Genomic DNA, 25,356 nt, shown 5'->3' on the forward strand with positions numbered 1-25,356 from the left:
TCACTTCAGCCGAGGAAAAAGCTGACCTGTTAGCATGCCATTTTTCTTCCACTTCATGTATTAATGATCTTGGTAAACCACCTCCTACCATTCACAACATGCTCTATTCAATGCCTCCTGTGGTCTTCCATCAAAAGGATGTCAGAAGGATTTTGACCAATCTTGATGCTAAGAAAGTTCCAGGGCCTGATTGTATTTCTATTTCTCCACTTATTCTCAAAACCTCAAAATTTCCCAGATATTGACTGGGAAATTTTGAGAAGGTTTTGAGATGTGGATTTATTGGATGATTGTTTTCTACATCAGCATGTTCGGAGGCAACTACAGGGAGTAATACTTCTGATGTGATTATCAGTAGTGATTCTTCATGCATTAAGAATCTGCAGATAAAGGAACCACTAGGTGGCAGTGATCACAGTGTGCTGAAGTGGGATTTACTCAAAGAGATAACTACCATCAGGAGTAAAGGGAAGGGTTTTTGCTTTCGTAAAGGAGACTACATTTGCCTGAGATAGTATTTAAATTCTATACAGTGGGACCAACTGATGATGTTACCAACAGCAAATTCAAAATGGGAAGCATTCAAAGTACTTATTTTAGAAGCTACTAGGCTTTACATACCAACTAAGAAATACTTTTCAAGGTTTAGGCCTAAATGGACATCAGATGAACTAATGAAACATATGACAGAGAAGAAAAATGCATGGGATACATATAAATTAATGGGTGACATGGAAGCCTATGATAGATATAAGCTGGTCTGTAACCAAGTCACAAAGGAGATTAGGCAGGGAAAGGCAGATTATGAGAAATCCTTGGCAAAAAATGCAAAGAAAAACAGAAAAGAGTTCTTTACCTATGTAAACTCTAGAAGGAAAGGGTTTAATCAGATTGGTCTACTGGATATTGATAGTTCAACAGTTGAGGATTCTCTTCAAGTGGCTAACAAACTAAATGAGTATTTTGCATCTACATTCACACATGACAGGTTATTCAGAAAGAGGAATGCCAGAGGTGAAGTAAACTCTGGCAGTGAGTTGATGATTTGTAATAACTGAGAGTAAAGTGGAGGAGAAATTGTTGAGGATAAACATAAAAAAGGCATCCGGGCTAAATGGGATCTATCCAGTTGGCAGCAAAGGAGGCAGCAAAGGAAGTAAGCAAACCCTTAGCCATAATTATGAGAGCTTCTTTGGACTCAGGGGAGGTACCCATAGACAGGAGATTTGCAAATGTGACCCCAATTCACAAAGGAGGATCAAAGGCTGACACAAGTAATTACAGACCTGTAAGTTTAACTTCTGTTCCAGGAAAATTAATGGAGGCACTGGTTAAAGTAGCACTGCAGGATCATGTTGTAATCTTGGTTTTTAGGAGCATTAGCAAATAAGGCCATATTGCTCCAGGGATATGCAGTGGTCATTCCCTGACCTTTCCGCATCCTCCGTATTTGGTTGTCAAGAGTTTGAACCCTGGTCTAATAAAGAAGCGTGTGCTACGCATTGCCGCTCCTGCCCACTTGGCTATGGCTATAGACAAGACTTCAGTTATAGCTCAGACACAGCATGGTTTTGTTAAGGGAAAGTCTTGCCTGACCAATTTGATTGGATACTACGATGCAGTCACAAAAGAACTAGATGCGGGAAATAACTTTCATATTATATATTTGGATCTTAGAAAAGCTTTTGATACTGTTGCATATGGAAGATTGCTGCACAAATTGGAGCCATGTGGCATTGGAGGTAAATTGCTGCTATGGATAAAGGGATGGTTGAGGGGGAGATGACAGAGAGTGGTAATCAATGGACACTGCTCATCGTGGACTAATGTTATTAGTGGAGTCCCTCAGGGTTTAGTGTTGGGTCCATTATTGTTTTCTGTATTTTTAAATGATATTGATGATGGTATATCAAGCGTAATATCCAAGTTTGCAGACGATACAAAGGTTGGCAGTGTTGTTAAGGACACTACTGACACTATGCTGCTGCAACAGGATCTGGAAAGATTGAGCAGATGGGGTGAGAAGTGGCAAATGAAGTTTAACATTGACAAATGTAAAGTACTCTATATGGGAAACAGTAACCCCAGAACAATATCAATGCTGTGTTACTACACTGACAGTGGTAGAGAATGAAAAGGACCTGGGGGTAATTGTGCAGGCAGATATGTAGTTCTCTTAACAGTGCAGACGGGCTGCAAGAGTAGCTCATGGTGTCTTGTCAATGATATACAGGAATTTTTCTAACAAGGATAAGGAGGTGATTATTCCCTTGTATAAGGCAATGGTCAGTCCACACCTAGAGTATTGTATACAGGTCTGGAGGCCTCATTTCAAGAAGGATGTAGAGATGCTGGAACGAGTACAGAGAAGGGCAACAAGGTTAGTGAATGGAACAAAGGGTTCCTCTTATGATGAAATGCTTAAGTTTTTCAAATTACAGTGTCTGGAGACTAGGCACCGGCAAGGTGATCTGATAGAGATGTATAAAGCCTTGAATGGTTGAGCATGCTCAATGCCAATGGGATTTTTCCTCTTGCTCAGAATAATCACCTGAGAGGGCATAAATTCAAATTGAGGAAAGACAGATGTAGAATAGATGTGCGGAAATTTGCCTTTAGCCGGCAGGTAGTTGGTTAGTGGAACAGACTTTCATCCCTTGTTAAGGGATGAAAGTCTGTCCCATTTAAGGCTCAGCTAGGTATTTTGAACAAATGGAGGAGTGAAATGGGAGTGGTTTTTTTTTTTTTTTTTTTGGCTGATGCTGCATAAGCTTGCTTTCTTGCATCATATGCCTCTACTAATGCTAACCTGTGCTCCTGAACTTACTCCTGTTCTTTGCTGCCTTTTTTCACTTTTCTTATTTCAAAGTTGTTTTTTCCTTCTGCTTGGAAATTTGCTCATATCCAACCAGTTCCTAGAAAGGGTTACAAATGTTGTTGTTATTTGGCTTTTAGGAGCATTAGCAACTAAGGCCATATTGCTCCAGGGATATGCAATGGTCAGTCCCTGACCTTTCCGCATCCTCCCTATTTGGTGGTCACAGGCTCGAAATCAGGTCTAATCAAGAAGCTTGTGCTATGCTGCTGCTCCTGCCCACCTGGTTATGGAGGCGCCAGGGTTACAAATCTCTCCCATCCAATTATCATCCCATTGCAATTACTTCTACTATTTCTAAAGTAATGGAGAAATCAGTTAACCGCCTACTCTTATAAACTACCTAGATCCAGTTCTGTGTGATCAATGATCACCAGTATGGATTCCATCAGTGTTGGTGATATTCTGCTTTATATTACCCATTTATGGACAAATTCAATGGAAAAGTTCCGTGAAACATAATCAGTTGCTCTTTGACATCTCAAAAGCTTTCGATTGTGTTTGGCATAAAGGTCTTCTATACATGCTTCCATCATATGGTTTGCCAACTGTTTTGTTGTAATTGGTTATCCAGTTTTCTCTCTGACCACTCACTGAGGGTGATTGTAGATTGCTGTCTACCTTCCAACCTCTCCAGTAATACTGGTGTTCCCCAAGGTTCAGTTCTTTCTCCTACTCTTTTCCTCTTGTATATTAATACCTTTTCCATTGACTGGACATCCTATCCATAGTTTTGCCGACGACAGCACATTTCATTTCACTTTCCACTTTGAGAAATCATGCCCTGCTGAATCAGCTTCAATTTTCGAATATCCACTACCAATTCCTTAAATGCTGATCTCCAGGTAATTCTCCAATGGGGCAAAGACAACTTAATTGATTTCAATCCTTCCAAAACTCAGTCCTATCTTATATCTCACAAAAAGGATTCTTTTGCTCTATGGTTATCTTTTGTGACACTCCGATTTCTAGGCAAGATGATATATCTCTTTTGGGAATTACACTGACTTCTAATCTCTCTTGGCACAAGCACATTACAAATATTGCTTCCTCTGTTTCTAAAAATCTTGGTTTTTCTCTTTCGCTCTCGGTATTACTTTTCTTCCAAACAGCTGTTCACTCTGCACAAATTGCAAATCTGCTCTACCATGGAATATTGTTCCCACATCTGGGACTGTTCCCCCAAAACCTCTCTCAGGCTTCTAGATTTCATTCAGAAGAGGGCAGTTAGGTTAATTAATGACTCATCTCTAACAGAGTCTCTCCACTCGCTGTGTATCATAGACGTACTGTTTATGCTGCTTGCCTTTTCTCCAGATACTTCCATGGACACTGTTCTTCTGAATTGGCTTCTATATTTTCTGCCTTCTGTTTTAAAACAGTCCAAACATGTGCCATCACCAACCAACATCCATTTACTGTCCAACTTCAAACTCGCAGAAGCAACTTTTCATCTTCCTCATTTATTCATTCAACTGCTGTTTTCTGGAACAACTTTCCTTCATACGTATTTCCTGAAAATTACAGTCTACAGAAGTTCAAGTCTAATGTCAACAAATATCTTCTTTCATCATCCGAACCTCCAATCCAAGCACGGTACTGAGTACTATAGGTTCTAATACCTCTCGTGTTTGTGGTTTTCATAAAAAAAAAAAAAAAAATTGATAACCATTCAGTTTGGTCCAACTAGATCATCCCTTACCAAATCATGCTGTAAATAAAGTATAACTGTACTCCTATCTAGATAGTGCCACATCAATTCTTCAACCAGTGACTCCATTATTTTCCCTGAAGCAGAAGCTAAGCTAACAAGATTGTAATTACTCATACACTCTTTGGTCTCCCTTTATGAATTGAGGATACATTCATATAAATCCAGTCCACAGGGGCCCATTCCTGAATTCAAAGATGCTCTCGTTATTACAGCTTAAGCTTTTGCTAAATCCTTTGCTGCCTCCCTTAATATAATTGAATAGATTCCATCAATCCCAGGTGCCTTTTTTTATGTTTAATTTCAACTTTTAGTGGCATCATTAGCAGCAATAGCCAAATCAAAACCAAAAGGTAATTCCAAAGTAAAAGAGACAGCAGATAAACTAATGCAAAGGAAAGCAATTCAGTTGATCAAGCACAACAGTTATGCTTAATGATACAGGGAAAGAAAAGTAAACTGACTATCTAGGGAACATTGTATTTGAGAGATTGGTGTCGAAAGAATGCCAATAAAGAATAATACAAGACTATAATAACTAAAGAATACAGAAATCACATTATGTAATGTTGCCGGTAATAAGCAGAACTCTTATGAATGAACATACTATATTTTTGGTAACTAACCTGTTCTAACTGTGGTAACAAATATATATATAAATATATTTAATATTTATTTTAATATGAACTATTATTATAATTACTATTATTTGTTTGTCTATATTGCCTTTACCCTTTCAGTCAAGAAATATGCCATGCTCTAAGGATTTTTCCTTAAGCAAAACGCTAGGAAATCCTGTAAAGATCCAATCATGGACATTAAATGGGTTGCCAAGAGACAGTTTTTCTGTTGATAATGGAGTAATTGTTGATAATGGTTCTAGATGGTAAGTAAATTAAAACTACATTTAATATAAGTGTTCTCAATCTGCTATAAAAGCTTCAAGATAAATAGGATAAGTGCAAAAATATCAATGACTACTTTAATGAAGTGCATTTCTTTCAGTTATTTCAGGTAATATTCAAAAAGTAATACTACATTTTGCAGTAATTTTAAATCTTTAATATGCATCACATTTTCATATTTTCATTCATCTTTAATGTGATATCAACATATCCACTGTCAGATAATGTGTTATTCATTGAATTTTGAAATCAACATCATTATCTAGATCTTCTTTACCCAGTGGTTAAAAATATCTGATGTACAGCTAACTGCAGTTGTACAATGCAGTCCTGCTGAACTACCAACCTTCATTTGCTGTTTTCTTCTATGCTGTCCTACTTCTGGGAGATCAAAATTGTTTGGTTTTTAGGAGCATTAGCAACTAAGGCCATTGCTCCGGAATATGCAGGGTCATTCCCTGACCTTTTCCGCATCCTCCATATTTCGTGGTGACGGGCTCGAACACCGGTCTAATCAAGAAGCGTGTGCTATGCACTGCTGCTCCTTCCCACCTGCTACAGAGGCACCTAAATTGAGAGTAGGAGTGTGCTATAGGCCTAATGAATCTGATGAGAATAATAATAAGAAGCTGTACAGGGAAATAGAGTGGGCCAGTAAATCAGAGAGTCTTATAATGGGGGATTTTAATTTCCCAGATATTGACTGGAATTTGTGGGTTGGTCACTAACACACTAGCAAGGCTTGTGTGGATTTATTGGATGACTGTTTTCTACATCAGCATATTCGGGAGGCAACTAGAGGGAGTAATACTCTTGATCTGATTATCAGTAGTGATTCTTCATGCATTAAGAATCTGCAGATAAAGGAACCACTAGGTGGCAGTGATCACAGTGTGCTGAAGTGGGATTTACTCAAAGAGGTAACTACCATCAGGAGTAAAGGGAAGGGTTTTTGCTTTCGTAAAGGCAACTACAATGGTCTGAGACAGTTTTTAAATTCTATACAGTGGGACCAACTGATGATGTTACCAACAGCAAATTCAAAATGGGAAGCATTCAAAGAATTTATCTTGGAAGCTACTAGGCTTTACCTACCAACTAAGAAATATTGTTCAAGGTTTAGGCCTAAATGGATGTCAGATGAACTAATGAGACATATGACAGAGAAGAAAAATGCATGGGATACATATAAATTAATGGGTGACATGGAAGCCTATGACAGATATAAGCTGGTCTGTAACCAAGTCACAAAGGAGATTAGGCAGGCAAAGGCAGATTATGAGAAAACCTTGGCAAAGGATGCAAAGAAAAACAACAAAGGTTTCTTTACATATGTAAACTCTAGAAGGAAAGGGATGAATCATATTGGTCCAGTGGATATTGATGGTTCAACTGTTGATGATCCTGCTCAGGTGGCTAATAAACTAATCGAGTATTTTGCATCTACATTCACACCTGAGGAGTTATTCAATAAGGGGAATGCCAGAGGTGAAGTGAACTCTGGCAGTGAGCTAGATGATTTTGTAATAACTGAGAGTAAAGTGGAGGAGAAATTGTTGAAGATAAACATAAAAAAGGCACCCAGGATGGATGGGATCTATCCAATTATACTAAAAGAGGCAGCAGAGGAAGTAAGCAAACCCTTAGCCATAATTATGAGAGCTTCTTTGGACTCAGGGGAGATACCCATAGACTGGAGATGTGCAAATGTGACCCCAATTCACAAAGGAGGAGGATCAAAGGCTGACACAAGTAATTATAGACCTGTGAGTTTAACTTCTGTTCCAGGAAAATTAATAGAGGCACTGGTTAAAGAAGCACTGCAGGATCATCTAGACAAGACTTCAGGTATAGCTCGGACACAGCATGGTTTTGTTAAGGGAGTGGTTTTTTTTTTTTTTTTTTTGACTGATACTGCGTAAGCTTGCTTTCTTGCATCATATGCCTCTACTAATGCTAATGCTAATGCTAATTTGATTTTAAACCCTTTTCACATTAATGTGACAAGGGCTTAAAGAGAGCTTAGTATAACTAAGTCCTCTATCTAAATCTTGCCTGGCACACCAGTCCACTTTCTTCTTGGTCTACTTCTGTATCTTTTACTTTTCATTTTTTCTTAAAATATTTATTTTGCTAATCTCATCTCTTTCATCATTTGTAATTTGTTCTTGCAATTGCTTCTATTTTAGTTCCTTTTTTTTTTTTTTTTTCCCCTGAAGATGCTCATTTATGATATATTCCTTTATTTTGTGCCAACTCTCAATTCCATAGATTAAAATAGACTTAAAAACTGTCATAAATAGTTGATTTTTGTCTTTTGGCTAATTTCTGTTTTGCTCAAAATGAATATTTTGACACTTCATCGCTCACATGATCTTTCTGGACACTATTAGTGACATGGATCTATTATTGTCATTTTTTTCAAAAATTCATGAAACCTTATAACCTCATGATAGGTGTTTTTGGTAACATATTTAGGCACATGTTATACAGCTTTTAAGTTTCTGGAACTTAAAGGAAGTCCTGCCTTAAATAATTAAGTCATCTGATGCTTTGATAAAAAAAAAAATTTAGTATTTCACTATGCTGCACAAGGATTAAAGATATTGGTTTCCAGATGTTCCTGTGGGTCTCCTCATAGAAACCATTAGTTTTCTATGAGGTTATGTGTTTTGAAAAAAATGCTTCTTTTTAAAAATAGTAACTAAGTTGTTATTTTGGTGGCACAGTGTGGAAGCAAATCGAATTGGAAAATTTTAAAAGAACTAAAAATTGTTAAAAAACTAGTAGGCTCTACAGATTCATTTTTTTCCTTTGATCCTGAGGATGTTATAAATGTAATTAATAAACAAGATAGAAAGAGTAAATTACTCACCTGAATAAAGATTAGGAAGGAAATAGTCTGATGTGTAGTAACCAATAAATAACTGAAAGTATTACAATATCATAGAATTTAAAATGATAAACTGCCATATGAAACAAATTCTTGAATTATTCATTGGAAGCTAATTGTGAGAACAAAAAAGAAATTATAAAACCTCAGATGTTGCTGATAACATTCCTACAGTCCTGAAAAACTTAACGCCTTAGCTGCCAATGCACCATAAAAAACCAAATCAAATCAAAATCAAAAATCAAAATGAAAAACTTAACAGGGTTCTGTAATTGTCCAAAAGAAATAACTCTTTGTCTCTCTCTTTTACCTGCTGCGACACTAGGATGTATAGTCATACAAGCTGAACGGAGTGCTTTTTCCAGTAGTCATTTCTGGGTATTGCATTCCAGGCAGCTATTAAAAACTGTTGCACCCTATGCAACTTTTCAGGAATTCTCTCTCTCTCTCTCTCTCTGTTCCCCCCCCTCCCTCCCCAATTAGTTGGGGAGAGAGGGTTGTCCCACATTTCCTGTAGGAGCTAGTCTGGGCGATAGATATTAAGGAACAACTACAACTCACAGATAGTTTCTAGCACTAATCTTTCACTGTCCAGACTAGTCTCAGAGGACTGTAGAACCACAGCAATCCATTAGAACCACTAAAAGACTGGCAGTAGGACACAGTTTACCAACTTCTACAACCAATCAGCTAACCAGAAACAGCTGTTCAGGTAAAGTTTTCAATTTGCTTCAGAATACTGCATGCTCACATCCCAACCAATCAGACAAGAGAACCTGAACTCCAGCAGGACAAAGATAGAAGAACACCAGAAGGACACCAGTTCTGATGTGGACAACTCTCCATTTTTCAGGAACTCTAGGACAATATTTAATTTTATGTTAAAAAACAAACATATTTCCCCATTTTAAATAAATAATTATTTAAAAATTTTTATTTTCAGCAATATATATATATCTTTATAATTTTTGTTTTCTCAGTTGTCTCCAATGAAGAAATCTTTTTAATATTTTCAGTTATACAAAATAAATATCTTATTTACCACACAACAAACTATTTCCCTCCTAATCCTAACTGATGAATATTGAACCATATCTTCCATAAAAAAAAAGAAGTTAAAATTCCTCTTTTTTCTGAAGACTTCATGGCCATTACTAAATTTGAAATTTTGAATCCTAATATTGATTTAATTTCAGGAATGGTGACTGTGATTGTCTAAGTTGCTAGTCTCTGTTAACTTGGAATACAGACAAATTATGGAATAGCTTAATCTGGTAATTTTTTTAGTACTCATTTGGTATGAAACACCAATGCATTAAGCACTTCTAACAATCAGTATAATTATCCAGAATGCTCAGAGGTAAGTGAAGTCACAACAGAAGTCGTGAATGCATGTATACAATTAAAAAATATAACACAAGGAGGAGGCCAAGGAAGATGAATAAAGACTACCTAGTCTAATAAAACAAAAACGATAGCATGGGATAGTAATGTAGCATATAAAAGTTTTAAGTTCATCTGTAATATTATCATAGAAATTGTTAGGGTATGAGAAATCACTAAAAGAACAAAGAAAGGGGTTTTACAAAACTGTAGCTAATGAAATGAATGGGTATACTTTTCATCAATCTTTTTTGATGAAAGTTACTTCTAGAAAGGCAGGGAATTTGAGCACTATCAAATCAGTGATATGGAAATTACAGAGAACTGTTTACTAAAAAAAAAATTTGGAGCTTGAAGGTATATAGGAGCTCTGGGGTAAATTGTACATATACCCAGATATTTTAAAGGAAATAACAAGGGAATGCATTAAACCATTAATTATGATGGCTTCAGTATATTCCGATGGATCGGGGAGGTGCCAGTGCATCACCAACTCCATAACTACACATCAGTCAATCTGACTTCAGTGATAGGGAAAACCTTGAAGGTAATAATTAAGAATATAATACAGGATCATTTAGATGGAAGTGGTTTTCTCAAGGAGACTCAGCATGGTTTTGTAAAAGGAAAATCATAATAATAGTTTACAGGGTTTAACTAACCCTACTATGACAATGTCATGCATGAGTTGGACATGTGAAATTAATTTTGACATTTTGCTTTGCTCGAGTGAATGGAACTGACATCTGAGAGATTTGCTATATAGCCTTGAACATATTGGAAAACACAGATTCATGCAACTATCCTGTTATCTTTGGATGGATAGCAGGATAGTTGCATGACAGGAGACAAATAGTTGCAGTTAATGGTTACTTTTTCAGAATGAGCTAGAGTTAGAAATGGGATCCCTGACAGATCAGTGCTTGAATCACTCATATTTCTGATTTTCTTAAATGATGATGAAGTGATGATGTGCAGTTTGGAAGAACGATTAATGATGAGTGTCAAGCAGCACTCTTTCAAGGCAACTTAGATATAGACTTCAGGGGATGGTCAGAAAAGTGGCAACCAGAATTTAATGCTACAAAATAGGGAAATAACAACCTCAAAAAAATTTACAAGTTTGGAAAAGTTAAATTAAAAAATGGTAGAAAAAGAAAGGAATTTGGGATTTTCTACCTGATTATATGTAAGTATTTCAACATTCCTAACACTTCAAAAGCACAATGAAGTCTTCATCTGTCAGCCAGTTGAGTTCTGTGGTCACATTCTGTTGGATGGTTGGAATGTCATTAACTCTTCAATCATATTCCCTGTCAGATTCATCTTGAGGTTGGTAAAGGAAAAATCATATGGGCAAGATGAGGTGATTATGGTGAGTACTGCAGAAATCATTTCATGATGGAGAAACCATTCACTGTTTTCAAACAGTGTTTTTTTCTGAATCTGAACCTTTCTATAGTAAGTCTGGTTTACTCTCAGTCCATCTTGAACATTTATACCTTAAATGTTGAAACAAAACAAGCAGCATTGTCTTTTCATTTGGCCAAACTCGTTGTGCTGTTTTTGTGTGCTTTATTTGGTGACATCCACTGGGATGAGTGGAATTTTGTTTTTGGGACTAGCTGTTCACCCATAACCATGTGTAACAGAACAAATTAGGAAAGTATACATTTCTGCTCTATGTTACATCTCCCTGCACAGTTCTCGATGATAAACCTGTTGGACATCATTCAAAAAACAAAATTTGTTACACTCAACAAATACCATGATTTTTTTGGTTCACATTGCTCAGAATAATACAGAGGAGATTATCAGTAAATTATCAATTTGTTGGATGATTAATTATCAATCAGAATGAATATTTCATACACTTTAGCAACATTTCATCAACATTTGAAGTTGAAGTCATCCTGAACATTGGTCATCTTCAACAGATTCTGTAATTTTAGAATGGTTTGCATATCCTTATCCTTAACGTTCTATATCCTTAACAATTGTGACTGGGGCCTAAGACACATTTGAACGTCAACACATGCATCCCATTACGGTTTAATGTAGCAGGAAGTAGCTCAATTCAGCAATATGGTAGTTCCCTTCCACTATATTTACTCATAATCTTGGCCCTACCTCCCCATTTTGTAATGAATAAAGACTTAGAATGTTTTAATCATACCTCTTATATTACCATTAAGCCATAAGTAGCACATCAGGCCATGTCAGCTCTCCATAGTTTAAAAATAATTGTCTCCCCAAAAACAATAGAAATTTATTCTGAGGCCTTTGATACCTTATCTAATGAAAATTGTCCTTTCATTTTCAGTCTCAGATGTATGAGGTTATCAAGAAATATAATTATTAAAATGGCTAATGAGTGAACACCTTTAGTTAATGAACACCTTGCCCATCACCACCAAATACGGAGGATGCAGAAAGGTCAGGGAATGACCACCGCATATCCCCGGAGCAATATGGCCTTAGTTGCTAATGCTCCTAAAAACCAACAAAACAAATGAACACCTTAAGTAACTAAACCCAGTTACTGCCCATCAAGAGCTGAGACCTATGTGTGTGTGTGTGTGTGCACAAAAACCTGACTTTACTTCTATAGTTACACCATATAATTTAATAAACTAAGATCTGTAAGTGCAGTATACTGTACGTTCTTATCCACATAAGCAGACATTATGAAGATATCAATATGTGTATAATGTACACTGAAAGGACAGAATTCATGGGATACCTGGTTCCTGGGCAATGCGACACTGTCACCCATCTCACTTGTGGACGAATCCACTGCTTGGCAGGTATATAGGTACACTGTAGTACTGCATTCACGTAGATAGTAATTCAATGTCAATATAGATAAACATTGTGAGTTAACCAACTTTGAAAGAGGGATGATAGTGGGTGCCCGATGCATGGATCACTCTATTGCATACAGAAATTGCACTATCCCCATTCAACAGTAACAAGAGTGTATCAGGAATATGCCATTTCCAGAATAACATCTCATTGTGGAGAAAGATGGTGGATGAACATGGCCATCTGTGTCTGCCCTGCATTGTTTCAGCCAACCAGAGAGCGACAGTGGCACAAATCATCGCTGACTTCAATGAGGGAGGTGCCAGAAACGTCTCCACTAAGACCATCAGGCGATCATTAGCCACAATAGGTTATGGGAGCTGCCAACCCACCAGAATCCCATTGCTAATGCCATGACAAGGACTCTATGCATCGTATTAACATACAATGGGCGAAAGAACATCGGCACTGGACTTTATTATTATTATTATTATTATTATTAGCCACACGGTACAAGGAAGCCCGAGGCTTATGCTGCACCAGGCAAAAAAAAAAAAAAAAAAATTCCCGAGTTACCCCCCCTGTGTGTGTGTGTGTGTGTGTGTGTGTGTGTGTGTGTGTGTGTGTGTGTGTGTGTGTGTGTGTGTGTGTGTGTGAGAGAGAGAGAGAGAGAGAGAGAGAGAGAGAGAGAGAGAGAGAGAGAGAGAGAAGTAGAAGGCATCACCAAGAAAGAGAAGAATGATGATATCCAGCTCAGGACCCTGGGTTTGCCAAGCCCATACTCACCAGATGTGAACCCCCGGGGTTTTTTGGATGATTAGAGACGGGTCTCCTGGTCTGATGAATCCTGTTTCCAGTTATTTTGAGCAGATGGGAGAGTGCATATCTGGCAGAAACCTCATGAAGCTATGCACCCGTTATGTCAACAAGGAACTGTTTGGGTAGGTGGATGGTCATTAATAGTTTGAGGCGTGTTCAACTGGCACACATTAGGACCTCTGGTACGTCTAGATGCATCTCGGAATGGTCCAAATTATGTGTCCATCCTTGCAGACCATCTGCACCCTTCATGGTCATTGTGTACCCACAGGACAATGGACTCTTCCAGCAGGACAATGCATCTCCCCACAGAGCCGTGGTGACTAGAACATGGTTCAAAGAGCATTAGCAGATTTTACCACCATGGAATGGTCTCCCCATTTTCGGATATGGACCCTGTGGAGCATCTTTGGGGTGCTGTGGAAAGGTCCGTTCACGCTTTGGATCCTCCACCCAGGAATGCGATGGAATTATGGACAGTGGTGCAGCAATCATGGATGGAAATACCTCGTGGAATGCTTTCGTGAATTAGTGGACTCAATACCTCACCATGTGAATAACCTTATCCAGATGAAAGGTGAGCCTACCTGTTACTAGGTAGATATCCAATAATATCTGTCCACTCAGTGTACATAATATATACTTCTCATCTTTTTTTTAATAAGCTACCAATCACTTTTTTTTTTAATAAACTACTTTGGTGCTCTTATTCCTAAAACATAAATGATGAAATCAACAACAAAGTTAGTTTTTAAGATATTTACAAGCCAGGTGAGCATAGAAACAGCTATATTCATTACATTAAATAAATATATATAAATTCACCATAGCCAGCAAAAAAATAAATTTTTAATTTATTAGTATTAGTCATAATTTAATCTTGAATCATTTCCCCTATCCTCCAAGAATTTATCTAGTTATACTGCAGTCATAGCATGGATTTGTTTAGGAGTGGACTTGTCTGACCAATCTGATTGGATTCTATGGTGCAGTGATCAAGGAACTGGATACAAAAAATAATTTTGATATCATCAATGGTAACTGCACTTCATGGACTAATGTTATTAGTGGAATTCCCAGAGTTCAGTGCTAGGCCCATTGTTGTTTTCAATATTTATTAATGATATTTATGAAGATATATCAGACTTAATGTCTAAGTTTGCAAATGATAGGGTGGTTAATGACAGTAGTTAGGGTAAGCTACTGCAACAAGATCAACAAGAAATGAAGTTTAATATTGACAGCAAGGTACTGCATATGGGTAGCTGTAATCCCAGATTAACATACTAAAAGTGTGGTACTACACTCAGGGTAGTGGAAAATAAAAAAGGTCTGGGAGTAATCTTGCAGTGAGATATGAAGTTCTCTGAGCAGTGCCAACAGGCTGCCAGGACAGCTCGTGGGGTTTTTTCAGTGATATATAGAAACTTTGCTAGCAGGGATAAGGAGATGATTATCCCTTTGTACAAGGCCATAGATAGGTCAAATCTTGGGTATTGTATACAGGTCTAGAGGACTCACTTTAGGAAGATTGTAGATCTGCTGGAACTGTTGCAGAGAAGGGCAAGGAGATTATTTGTGAAAAGAACAAAAGGGTGCTGTTACCAAGAAAGGTTTCAATTCTGCAAATTGCAGCATCTTGGAGACTAGGCACCTGCAGGGAGATCTGATTGAGGTGTTTGAGGTCTTCAATGGATTGAATAAGCTACATGTTGATGTAATCCTTCCTTTTTCTGCAACTGTATCCGAGGGAGCATAAATTCAGTTTCAGGAAGGATGGTTGCAGGATAGATAAGTGAAAGTTTGCCTTCAGCGAGTGGGTGGTTAATTGGTTGCTCTGTTGTTGTTGTTGTTGTTGTGGAAGCAACCTGAGCAGGGTCATCAACAGATATGTGATTCAACCCCCTTCTTTCTGTTGTTATTATAAGCCTAGACGTCTTTGCTACTGTTCTTTGCCAGAGACTTCTCATAATCTACCTCCGAACCTCCTTTGTGACTTGATTACAGCCTGATTTATTCATACCATAGGCTTCTGTATCACCTGATAATTTATATGCATCCCATACATTTTTCTTCATTGCCACTAGTCTCATCAGTCCTTCTGACATCCATTTAGGTCTAAGTCTTGAACAGTATTTCTTAGTTGGTATGAGAAGCCTAGTAGCTTCTATGATTACTTACCTGAATGCTTCCTATTTATAATTTGCCATTAGTAACGTCATCAGTTGGTCCCACTGCATAGAATATAAAAACTGTCTGAGACTACTGTATTCACCAATATGAAAGCAAAAGCCTTTCCCTTTTTCCTTCCTTGACAGTAGTTATGTCTTTAATTAAATTCCTGTTTAGAACACTGTGATCATTGCCACCCAGTGGGCCTTTTACCCGTAGATTTTTAATGCATGAAGAATCCCCACTGATAACCAGATCAAGAGTTTTGCTTCCTCTTGTTGCCTCTCTAATGTACTGCTGTAGAAAACAATCATCCAATAAATCCACAAAAGCCCTGCTAATAATGTGTGAATGACCAACCCACAAATTCCAGTCATCATGTGAAAAGCTAAAATACCCCATTATAAGACATTATGATTTACTGGCCCCCACTATTTCAATGTATAGGTTTTTGGTATACTCATTGCAGTCATTAGGCCTACAGCCTGCACTCCAACTCTCATTTTTGTTTTCCCAATGCTTATGTCATGCCACACTGTCTGACTGAACATTGCACTGGTCACCCATGGCAGCACAGTTCACTGTCTTAGATTTAATTTGCTTCTTAACTTAGAATATAACCCCTCAACTGTCCTATCCTGTCTTTCCTTCATGTATACCTTGTACTCCCCATATTCATATTCACCATCCCTTATATCTGAATGACACCATATGCCAGCTATCCCTACAATGTCTGCATTTGATGACTTAATCAGTACTCCAAATTCATCAAATTTATTTCCAATGCCACTTGCATTAGTGTACTGTCAAGTATACATTCACCTGTTCTTATATTAGTTATCTTAACACAGCCCACATATTTACTTGTTTCATTATGACTCACAGCAGTGCTTGAAATCCCTGACATTATTAGTTAATCTGTTAGTAGGTGTATCGCTTCAATAGCACCAGAAAATATTCTTGCACCTCTTCTTTTAAGTGTATTCCTTCCATGTAAAAACAGTCTCTCCTGTTAACAAGCACAGACCACACTGAGAAAAATTCTACACTATGAGACTTGCACATTCTCTCCAGGGCTGAATTGATTGACAAGGCTCTGAACAAGGCTATGTAAGTTATTATTAAATTTACTTTCCATATTGATATAAAATACAAATGGGTTATTGCAACACACATGCATGCACGTGTGTGTGTGTGTGTGTGTGTGTGTGTGTGTGTGTGTGTGTGTGTGTGTGTGTGTGTGTGTGTGTGTGTGTGTGTGTGTGTGTGTGTGTGTGTGTGTGTGTGTGTGTGTTGCAATAATTATATGCTACGTTTTGCTTTTTTTGTGCTGTGATACACAACACAGCATTTTTGGCTGATATACTGTTTTAATGAATATGAGAATTTTGAATATGAGCCATTGTTTTGGACTTTTTAATTAAGATTTGATTTTGATTTCAAATTTCATTAAACCAAAAATGCAGTGTTGTGTTAACATAATTTACAGGTCTAATCATGCAAATAAATATTCCTTTCAAGCACCTAATAATGGTGCTTGAAAGGAATATTTATTTATTTATTACTATGTTAAATTCTCTTAGGCCACTGATGATAGATCCTCAGGGACAGGCAAATAAATGGGTAAAGAGTCAAGAGAAAGATAGAAATCTAGAGGTAATCAAACTCTCTGATTCAGACTTTCTTCGTACATTGGGGAATTGTTTGGAGTTTGGAAAGCCTGTATTACTTGAAAATGTAGGAGAGGAACTGGATCCATCTTTGGAACCTCTCTTGTTGAGACAGACATTCAAACAAGGTAAGCTGCTCTCAAAAATGTATATTATCTTATCTTATTAAATTAAAAATGTTTTTAGGGGACCTTTTTAGAAAGAAAAATATATTATATTTATTTGATTGTAAAACTAATGTCGTTTAGATAGGGTAGTGATAATTTAAAATTTTAACGACCCATATACAGCTACTCCCCGACTTACGTAATACTCGACTTACGGAAATTCAACTTTCCAAAGTTTTTGCCGGCCGGTGCAAACTTAAGAAAATTGTGGAAACGTATTTTGCATCCTGTAGGAATAAATTTTTTTTTTTTTTTTATGTGAACCCCAAACACGAGAGGTATTAGAACCTATAGTACTTAGTACCGTGCTTGGGTTAAGTGGAAGTACTTAGTACCGTGCTTGGGTTAAGTGGAAGTACTTAGTACCGTGCTTGGGTTAAATGGAAGTATCGTGAAAATATCGTAATGTGAACCAAATAACACATTGGTTTTTTTTGGTAATTCGTTCCAAGACCTCAGAAGTTGAAAATTTCACTATACAACTAAGCTATTTATCTCTCTCTAAAAGGTCACTTTTATAATGGAAATTGCACTACACTTTCATCGTTATCGTATGTTCCATTATAAGAATCAGTTTTGAACGCCTTTGTGATATTTTTCTAAAACACATTTCTGGAGGTCACTACCATAAAACAATAAAAACAATTTTCCCTTTCCAGTTTATTGGATCTTTCTGTTAGTGCATCTAACTATAAACGGATAGTAAACTCGATCTTATTGTATTTGCAATAATCCTGATAACCGGAATTGTGCGGGTTTTTACATTATTATGGTGAAATGTGTTCCATCTTCACTGAAATCCTCAATCACATAAAAAACATAAATAAATTTTAAAGATCTTCTCTTCATTCCTATTTACTTATTACAATGATGAAGGGAAAGCAACCAATGGAAAGTCCAAGTGCTAGGAAATGAAACAAAACAATTTTGATTTAGAAATTATGATAATCAATTAAGAAGTACGAAGCAGAACAAAGTTTGTCATCTGTTGCACAAAATTAAGTCTCACTGCTTCAACAGTGAATTCTATTTTAAGGGACAGTGTGCATATAAAAGAACATGTTAAAGGATCAACGTATTTCACACCGGGGGGCAGTCCGCCCCAACAGTGATCATAAAACAGCATTCGGGTGCTATATCGAAGATGGAAAAGCTATTAATTATATGGATGGAAATCAGATTCAGAAGCAAGTGCCCCTGAATCTAATGGCTATTCAAGCAAGAAGTATTTATGAAGATAACAATAAGTACGGCAAACCCCAAGCCAAGTTCGTGGCAAGCAACGGGTGGTTTAATAGGTTTAAGCATCACGCTGGTTTCCTAAACATGAAAGTATATAGTGAAATTCCCAGTGCCGATTCTGCAGCTGCATAGAAATTTTGTGATGTGTTCGAAAAAACCCCTTCTAAACCTACACAGCCCTCAACTTGCATGCTTATCAGCTGGAGAGTTAATTCTGGCAATGATGCTCGAAAGGTAAAACTTGCTGACATTATGCCTGTCACCTCTCTTTTTGTAATTTTATAATTTTGAAATTTTAGTAATTTTGTACACTTTTGTAATTTTTCCTGAGCATGAGATAAAATAAAATTGAATAATTCTATTTACATATTCGTCGAACATTTCTTTTTTGCTTCTATCAAAATCGGTGTGCATAGTTGCGAGTGCGCTAAATGCTTATTTATGGAAATTCCAACTTATGTAGCATTCCGCAGAACGCAACCCTCACATTAATCGGGGTGTGGCTGTACTCACAAAAAACTTAGTAGCAGAGTGAGGCTGTTCAGAAGACAATTAAAGAACACAGGATGGCTTTCAAAAAAATGGCAGATACTCATGCAAGTAATAGTAGTAGTAGTAGTAGTGGCATGTGATGCAAGAAAGCAAATGTATGAGCTTATGCAGCATCAGCCAAAAAAAAAAAAAAAAAATCACACCATTCCCTCCAAATGCTTGTCCAGTTCCTCCTTAAATTTATTCAACCTATCAACTACAACGACAGATGGAAGTTTGTTCCAGCAATTAACCACCCGCTGGCTAAAGGCAAATTTCCGCACATCTATGCTACATCTGTCCTTTCTTAATTTGAATTTATGCCCCCTTAGGTTCGTAATCTAAACAAGTGGAAGGATCCCATCAGAATTCAGCGTGCTGAACCCATTCAAGGCCTTATACAACTCAATCAGATCACCACACAGGTACCTAGTCTCCAGCCACTGCAATTTGCAGAACTTAAGCCTCTCTTGATAAGAGGATCCCTTCATTCCCCTCACCAATCTTGTTGCCCTTCTCTGTACCCGCTCAAGTAAATCTACATCCTTCCTAAAATGAGGCCTCCAGACCTGTACGCAGTACTCAAGGTGTGGCCTGACCATTGCCTTATACAGAGGGATAATCACCTCCTTTTCCCTGCTAGCAAAATTCCTATATATCATTGACAAAACCGCATGACCTGCCCTGGCAGCCTGTCTGCATTGCTCAGAAAACTTCATATCTGGCTGCACAATTACTTCCAGGTCTTTTTCATTTTCTACCACCTTAAGTGTAGTACCACACAGTTGGTACGTTTCTCTGGGGTTACTTCTACCCATATGCAGTACTTTGCATTTGTCAAGGTTAAACTTCAGTTGCCACTTCTTAGCCCATCTGCCCAAATTATCTAGATCCTGTTGCAGTAGCACACTGCCATTACTGTCATTAACAACCCTGCCAACCTTTGTATCATGTGCAAACTTCGACACTAAGCCTGATATACCTTCATCAATATCATTGATAAATATACAAAACAACAGTGGACCCAACACCGAACCCTGTGGGACTCCACTAATAACATTAGTCCAATTTATTACCACCCTCTGTCTTCTCACACTTAACCATCCTTTTATCCATTGTAGCAACTTACCTTAATACCATTCTGCTCCAATATTTACAATAGTCTTCCATGCGCAACAGTGTCAAAAGCTTTCCTGAAATCCAAATATATGATATCAAAATTATTTTTTGCATCCAGTTCCTTTGTAACCACATCATAATATCCTATCAAATTTGTCAGACATGACTTTCCCTTAACAAACCCATGCTGTGTCTGAATTATTGCTGCAGTCTTGTCTAGATGATCCTGCAATGCATCTTTAACCAGCGACTCCATTATTTTACCCGGAACAGAAGTTAAACTAACTGGTCTGTAATTACTCGTGTCACCCTTCGATCCCCCTTTCAAAGTATACACTTTGAAAGCTATAAAGGATTTAAAGGAAAACGAGGAATATAGAATGCATGAAATATATTAAAGCATGTTGAACAGACAACTTGCGTAGTCGAGACCTGCCAATTTAGTGGGTCTCGACTACATAAATTGTCCATCTCCAACATGTCTAATAAAGTTTCAAGACTAGAATTTCCATTTTTTGTTTTTGTTTTTTTTTAACTCTTTGAAATATGTTAAGGATGAAAAAATTCTTTAGAAAATGGAGAAAATTCAGATTGATGTTATTCCTATTACCAAAATAATTTTGTGTACTTTGTGTGAAAATTATATAAATAAGTGATTTAATGACAGCTTATCTACTCATGTTAAAATATATTTAACAGTGAATAATTAATATTGAATTTTCCCTTTGTTGTTTTAGGTGGTGTGGAAGTAGTCCAGTTAGGTGACTCTGCAATACCATTTAGTAAAGATTTTCGCTTTTATATTACAACCAAACTTCGTAATCCTCACTACTTACCAGAGCTAGCAACAAAGGTCTCTCTCTTGAACTTTATGATCACACCTGAGGGCTTAGAGGACCAATTGCTTGGAATTGTAGTTGCACAGGAAAGGTGAAGTAAAATATAAGTTCTGTTCTGTATTTCTCACCTTAACTGATTTAATTTTGTCATCATTGAACAGAAAATACAGAATTTTAAAAATATCTGTTTTAAATGAAAATCTTGTTTTAACAGGCCAGATTTAGAAGCTGAACGACAGCAGTTAATTGTCCAATCAGCTGCCAACAAGAAAGCACTAGAAGAGTTAGAAGATAAAATTCTGTTCACTTTGTCAAGTTCTGAAGGAAATATATTAGAAAATGAGGCAGCTACACAAGTCTTGGATTCTTCTAAGGTTCTAGTGGATGACATATCCCAAAAACAGAAGGTGAATAATGTCAATAATTCTCTTACATATTAAATAAAATACATGTTTTAATGTGCAAGAATAAAAATATTTATTTATTTATTTTTTTACAGTGGGAGTGTTTGTTTATTACTAGTAATAGTTAAACACTCCCACTTATTTATTTTATTTACATCACACTTGTTAAATGACAGTTTGTTTGTTTTTTTCTTGTAGAGTAAGACCATTTTTAAAATTTTCTCTCTGATTAACAAAATTGACTTCAAAATATTCCCATCACATTTTTGAAAAATTTCATTAAAAATGCTGTATATAGATAGTAGGAAGAAAATTACAGTTGCATTCAAAAATCATATTTTCATGGAGATTACATCTGGCCTTAAATCTTTAAGCATTATTAATGACTCTAATGACATTTATTATCATGTTGAGATCATGATATGCTGTAAGAGTCTAGTTGGGTTATAATAATAATATATTATAACCCAACTAGATAATAATATTAATATCACTAAACTGTGAAATGGCACGATATTATTCAATATTATACCACAACAATATCAGCTTTTGATGTCTTGATCAGCACTTCAAATTCATCAATTTTATTTATTATCTTCTTCTTCAAGAGGAGTGTTTCCATTTACAATGGGTTTCCTCAGCCTACAAGTTATTTCTTGTTAGGAATTCTTTCCCGCCATAAAGTGTGGTTCAAGGTGTCTTGGTCGGTTAAGCCTCGGGCTGTCATGCACTCCCGTACTCCATCCATCCATCCATGTCCTCCTAGGTCTTCCTTTTCTCCTTCCCCCTCGACGTGGGCACCTGTACGTGGTGAGGGGACCTCCCAGTGATGCTGCTGGACTTCCAGACTATCATCACTGGTATCCAAAGCCCACAGCCCAGGTTCCAGGCTTACATCAATGGAATCCGGCGTGTTTGCCGTGCACTGCGACCCGTGGAAATTCGGAAAGGGGGATCCTGGTGGTTGAGGGGGCCCAGCTTCAATGCACCACTTTGGCCCCTGCTTCGACAAGACGGGAGGTCCTGGAAGGCCCGGCTAGGATCAATCGGCTAGTAGACTCGCCTGCGAGGGTCAACCGTGTCAATGCCACGCCCCTACCCTCATGGTCCGAGGGACAGGATTCAGGCTGGCGGCAGTGCGGGTATGGTGTCTGGGTAGCCCTGGCGTTCCACTCCCAAGCGCATGGAGTGGAACGCCAGGGCTACTCTTATTGCATGCCGGGTAGTGGGCGTCCCTTTGGGCTCCGTGGTGGGTGGGGAGCCCGGGCACTGAACCAAATAAAATTTCTATGAATCCTGATAAACTTACTTCTTCAGGGGCCCCAACCTGGTCCCTATCTGAAATCAATGAAAAGGATACAGATAGCATTATTGCTAAAAAGAGGCAGCAAACCGAATTACCATCAGGGCCTGTCCCAAGGTTCTTAATTATCCATTCTACCAATCAAACACCGATTGGTAAAATGTCACACTTTTTTATTCAGAAAGGGTTAGATGGGTTAGCAGGTTCACCCAAATCAGTTAAGAGGCTTTGTTCTGGAGACGTTTTAATTGAAACTAAAAATGACAGGCAATCTGAACATCTACTCCGAACAACATCAATTGGAGGAATACCTATAACAGTGACACCACACAGAACACTCAATTCATCGAGAGGTGTCATTTCGGAGTGGGACCTTCTCGACGTAACCGAGGAGGAAATCTTCTCCGAATTAAAACCACAGGGAGTTATTGCCGTCAAGAGAATTACTGCGCAAAGGGATGGAAAACTTGTTAAAACCAGGAGCGTTATCCTGACTTTTAACTCTCCTAAACCTCCTGATGAGATTAAAGCTGGATACATCAATTTTTCAGTGCGTCCATATGTACCGAACCCTTTACGGTGTTTTAAATGCCAGAAGTATGGACATTCTCAAATGGCCTGATGTGGAGTCCTTCCATGCGCTCAATGCGGTGCAAAGGACCACAAAACAACAGAATGTTCAGCCGCAAAACCCACCTGTATTAACTGTGAGGGAGAACATCGTTGCCTCCCCCTTATTTACTTCTCGGGGATATGAATGGACATAACACCCTGTGGGGTAGTGCTAACATCAACGGAAGGGGACGAGTCATAGAGCATATGCTCAATGACAATGACCTTTCCCTTCTAAATACTGGAACAAACACCTTCTTCCACATGCCTACCTGTACCTTTTCTGCCGTTGATCTCTCTATCTGCTCCCCTTCTCTACTCCCTTCACTCACTTGGGAAGTGGAGGAGAATCCATATGGAAGTGATCAATTCCCTGTGATAACCTTGTTACACAGTGGGAGACCATGTCTTCCTTTTAGGTTACCACGGTGGAAGTTTGATCAGGGTGACTGGAATGCCTTCCAACATCAGGCAAATTTTGACCTCAGTACAGTCAGTCAGGAGCCTATCAATGACGCAGTAACGTACATCACAGAAATCATTGTCCAAGCAGCTGCGAATGCTGTCCCAAAAACATCTGCCCGGTGTCCACCATTTCCCAAACTTTGGTGGAATTCACAATGTACAGCAGCAAAAAAGGCCCAAAACAAAGTGTGGGGGATATTCTGCCGATATCCTACCACGACTAACCTTATAGCTTTTAAACGTGCACGAGCCAAAGCCCGCTATAACCGCCGTCAGAGTCAAAAGGAATCATGGATCCATTTTACATCATCTATTAACCAGTCTACCAACTCTAAGGTAGTCTGGGATAAAATCCGGAAAATGAAGGGAAAATATACATCCCACCCTTCTTCAATCCTAGATTATAATGGAAGCACTATTGCAGATCCAACTGCAATAGCCAATCTCTTGGTGAAACATTCTCTAACATCTCCGCAACATCCTCGTATTCCCCAGAGTTCCTGGTTCTGAAACATAAAATCGAAAAACAGGCACTTAATTTTAAGTCCAAGGGCCTCTATCCCTACAACGGGGCATTCACTATAGAGGAACTGAAAAGCAAGTGCTGTTGGACCAGATGGCATCCATTATGAAATGATTAAACATCTTTCACCAAAATCTGTGGATTATCTGCTCCTTCTATATAACAGAATCTTTATTGAAGGGCAGTTTCCGGACTCCTGGCGCAAGGCAATCGTTCTTGCCTTTCCTAAGCCAGGAAAGGATCCAAAAGTCACCACCAATTATCGTCCTATTGCTCTGACTAGTTGTCTGTGCAAAATCCTGGAGAAAATGGCTAATTCTCGTTTAATATGGTATCTAGAATCAAATGACCTTCTCTCCAATATCCAGTGCAGCTTCCGAAGGAACCGGTCCACTTTGGACCATCTTATTAGATTGGAAACATCCATCCGGGATGCTTTCCTAAAACGCAAACACTTGGTGTCAGTGTTCTTTGACATGGAGAAAGCGTATGACACAACTTGGAAATTTGGCATCTTAAAAGATCTGCATAGCCTTGGTCTTAGGGGGCAACTAACCCTAACTTGGTCTTAGGAGGACAAACTAAATTGAGGGGCCCATCAAGCTCTCAGCTGCCCACATCAACGCCAGAGCTTGCACTTGGTCGTCGCGCAACACAGCGGCAACCCCCAAGGCAGAATGCGCTAGTCCTAAAGGAACTAGTAGTTGTTGGTGACTCTATTGTCAGGGAAACGGTGAACATGCTTTGTAAAAAAGCATAGGTGGAACAGGACCAGGGTATGTCTGCTAGGGGCAAAGGTTGATGATGTTGTAGAGCAGATATCATCTTTTAAGGGAACAAAAGGTGATATTGTTGTACACGTTGGCACTAATGATATTAAGAGTAGGAGACCGGCAGAATTACTCAACAAGTACAGGT

General features: G+C 38.1%; 1 protein-coding gene across 1 annotated transcript in view; it reads left to right on the plus strand.

Annotated features, from left to right (window-relative positions):
* The window catches only part of LOC150086891 (dynein axonemal heavy chain 7-like), a 1,233,418-nt gene that overhangs the window by 870,849 nt on the left and 337,213 nt on the right, over positions 1–25,356 (plus strand). Inside the window, exons 44-47 of the mRNA XM_090372313.1 lie at positions 5,327–5,472; positions 17,147–17,361; positions 21,030–21,222; positions 21,346–21,538. Of these exons, the coding sequence (XP_090228439.1) occupies positions 5,327–5,472; positions 17,147–17,361; positions 21,030–21,222; positions 21,346–21,538 (747 nt within the window). The remainder of the gene's footprint in view (positions 1–5,326; positions 5,473–17,146; positions 17,362–21,029; positions 21,223–21,345; positions 21,539–25,356) is intronic.

This window comes from Mastigoproctus giganteus, chromosome 4 (genome assembly GCF_048544385.1).
Source record: "Mastigoproctus giganteus isolate SK-2022 chromosome 4, ASM4854438v1, whole genome shotgun sequence".
Lineage (NCBI taxonomy): Eukaryota > Metazoa > Arthropoda > Arachnida > Uropygi > Thelyphonidae > Mastigoproctus > Mastigoproctus giganteus.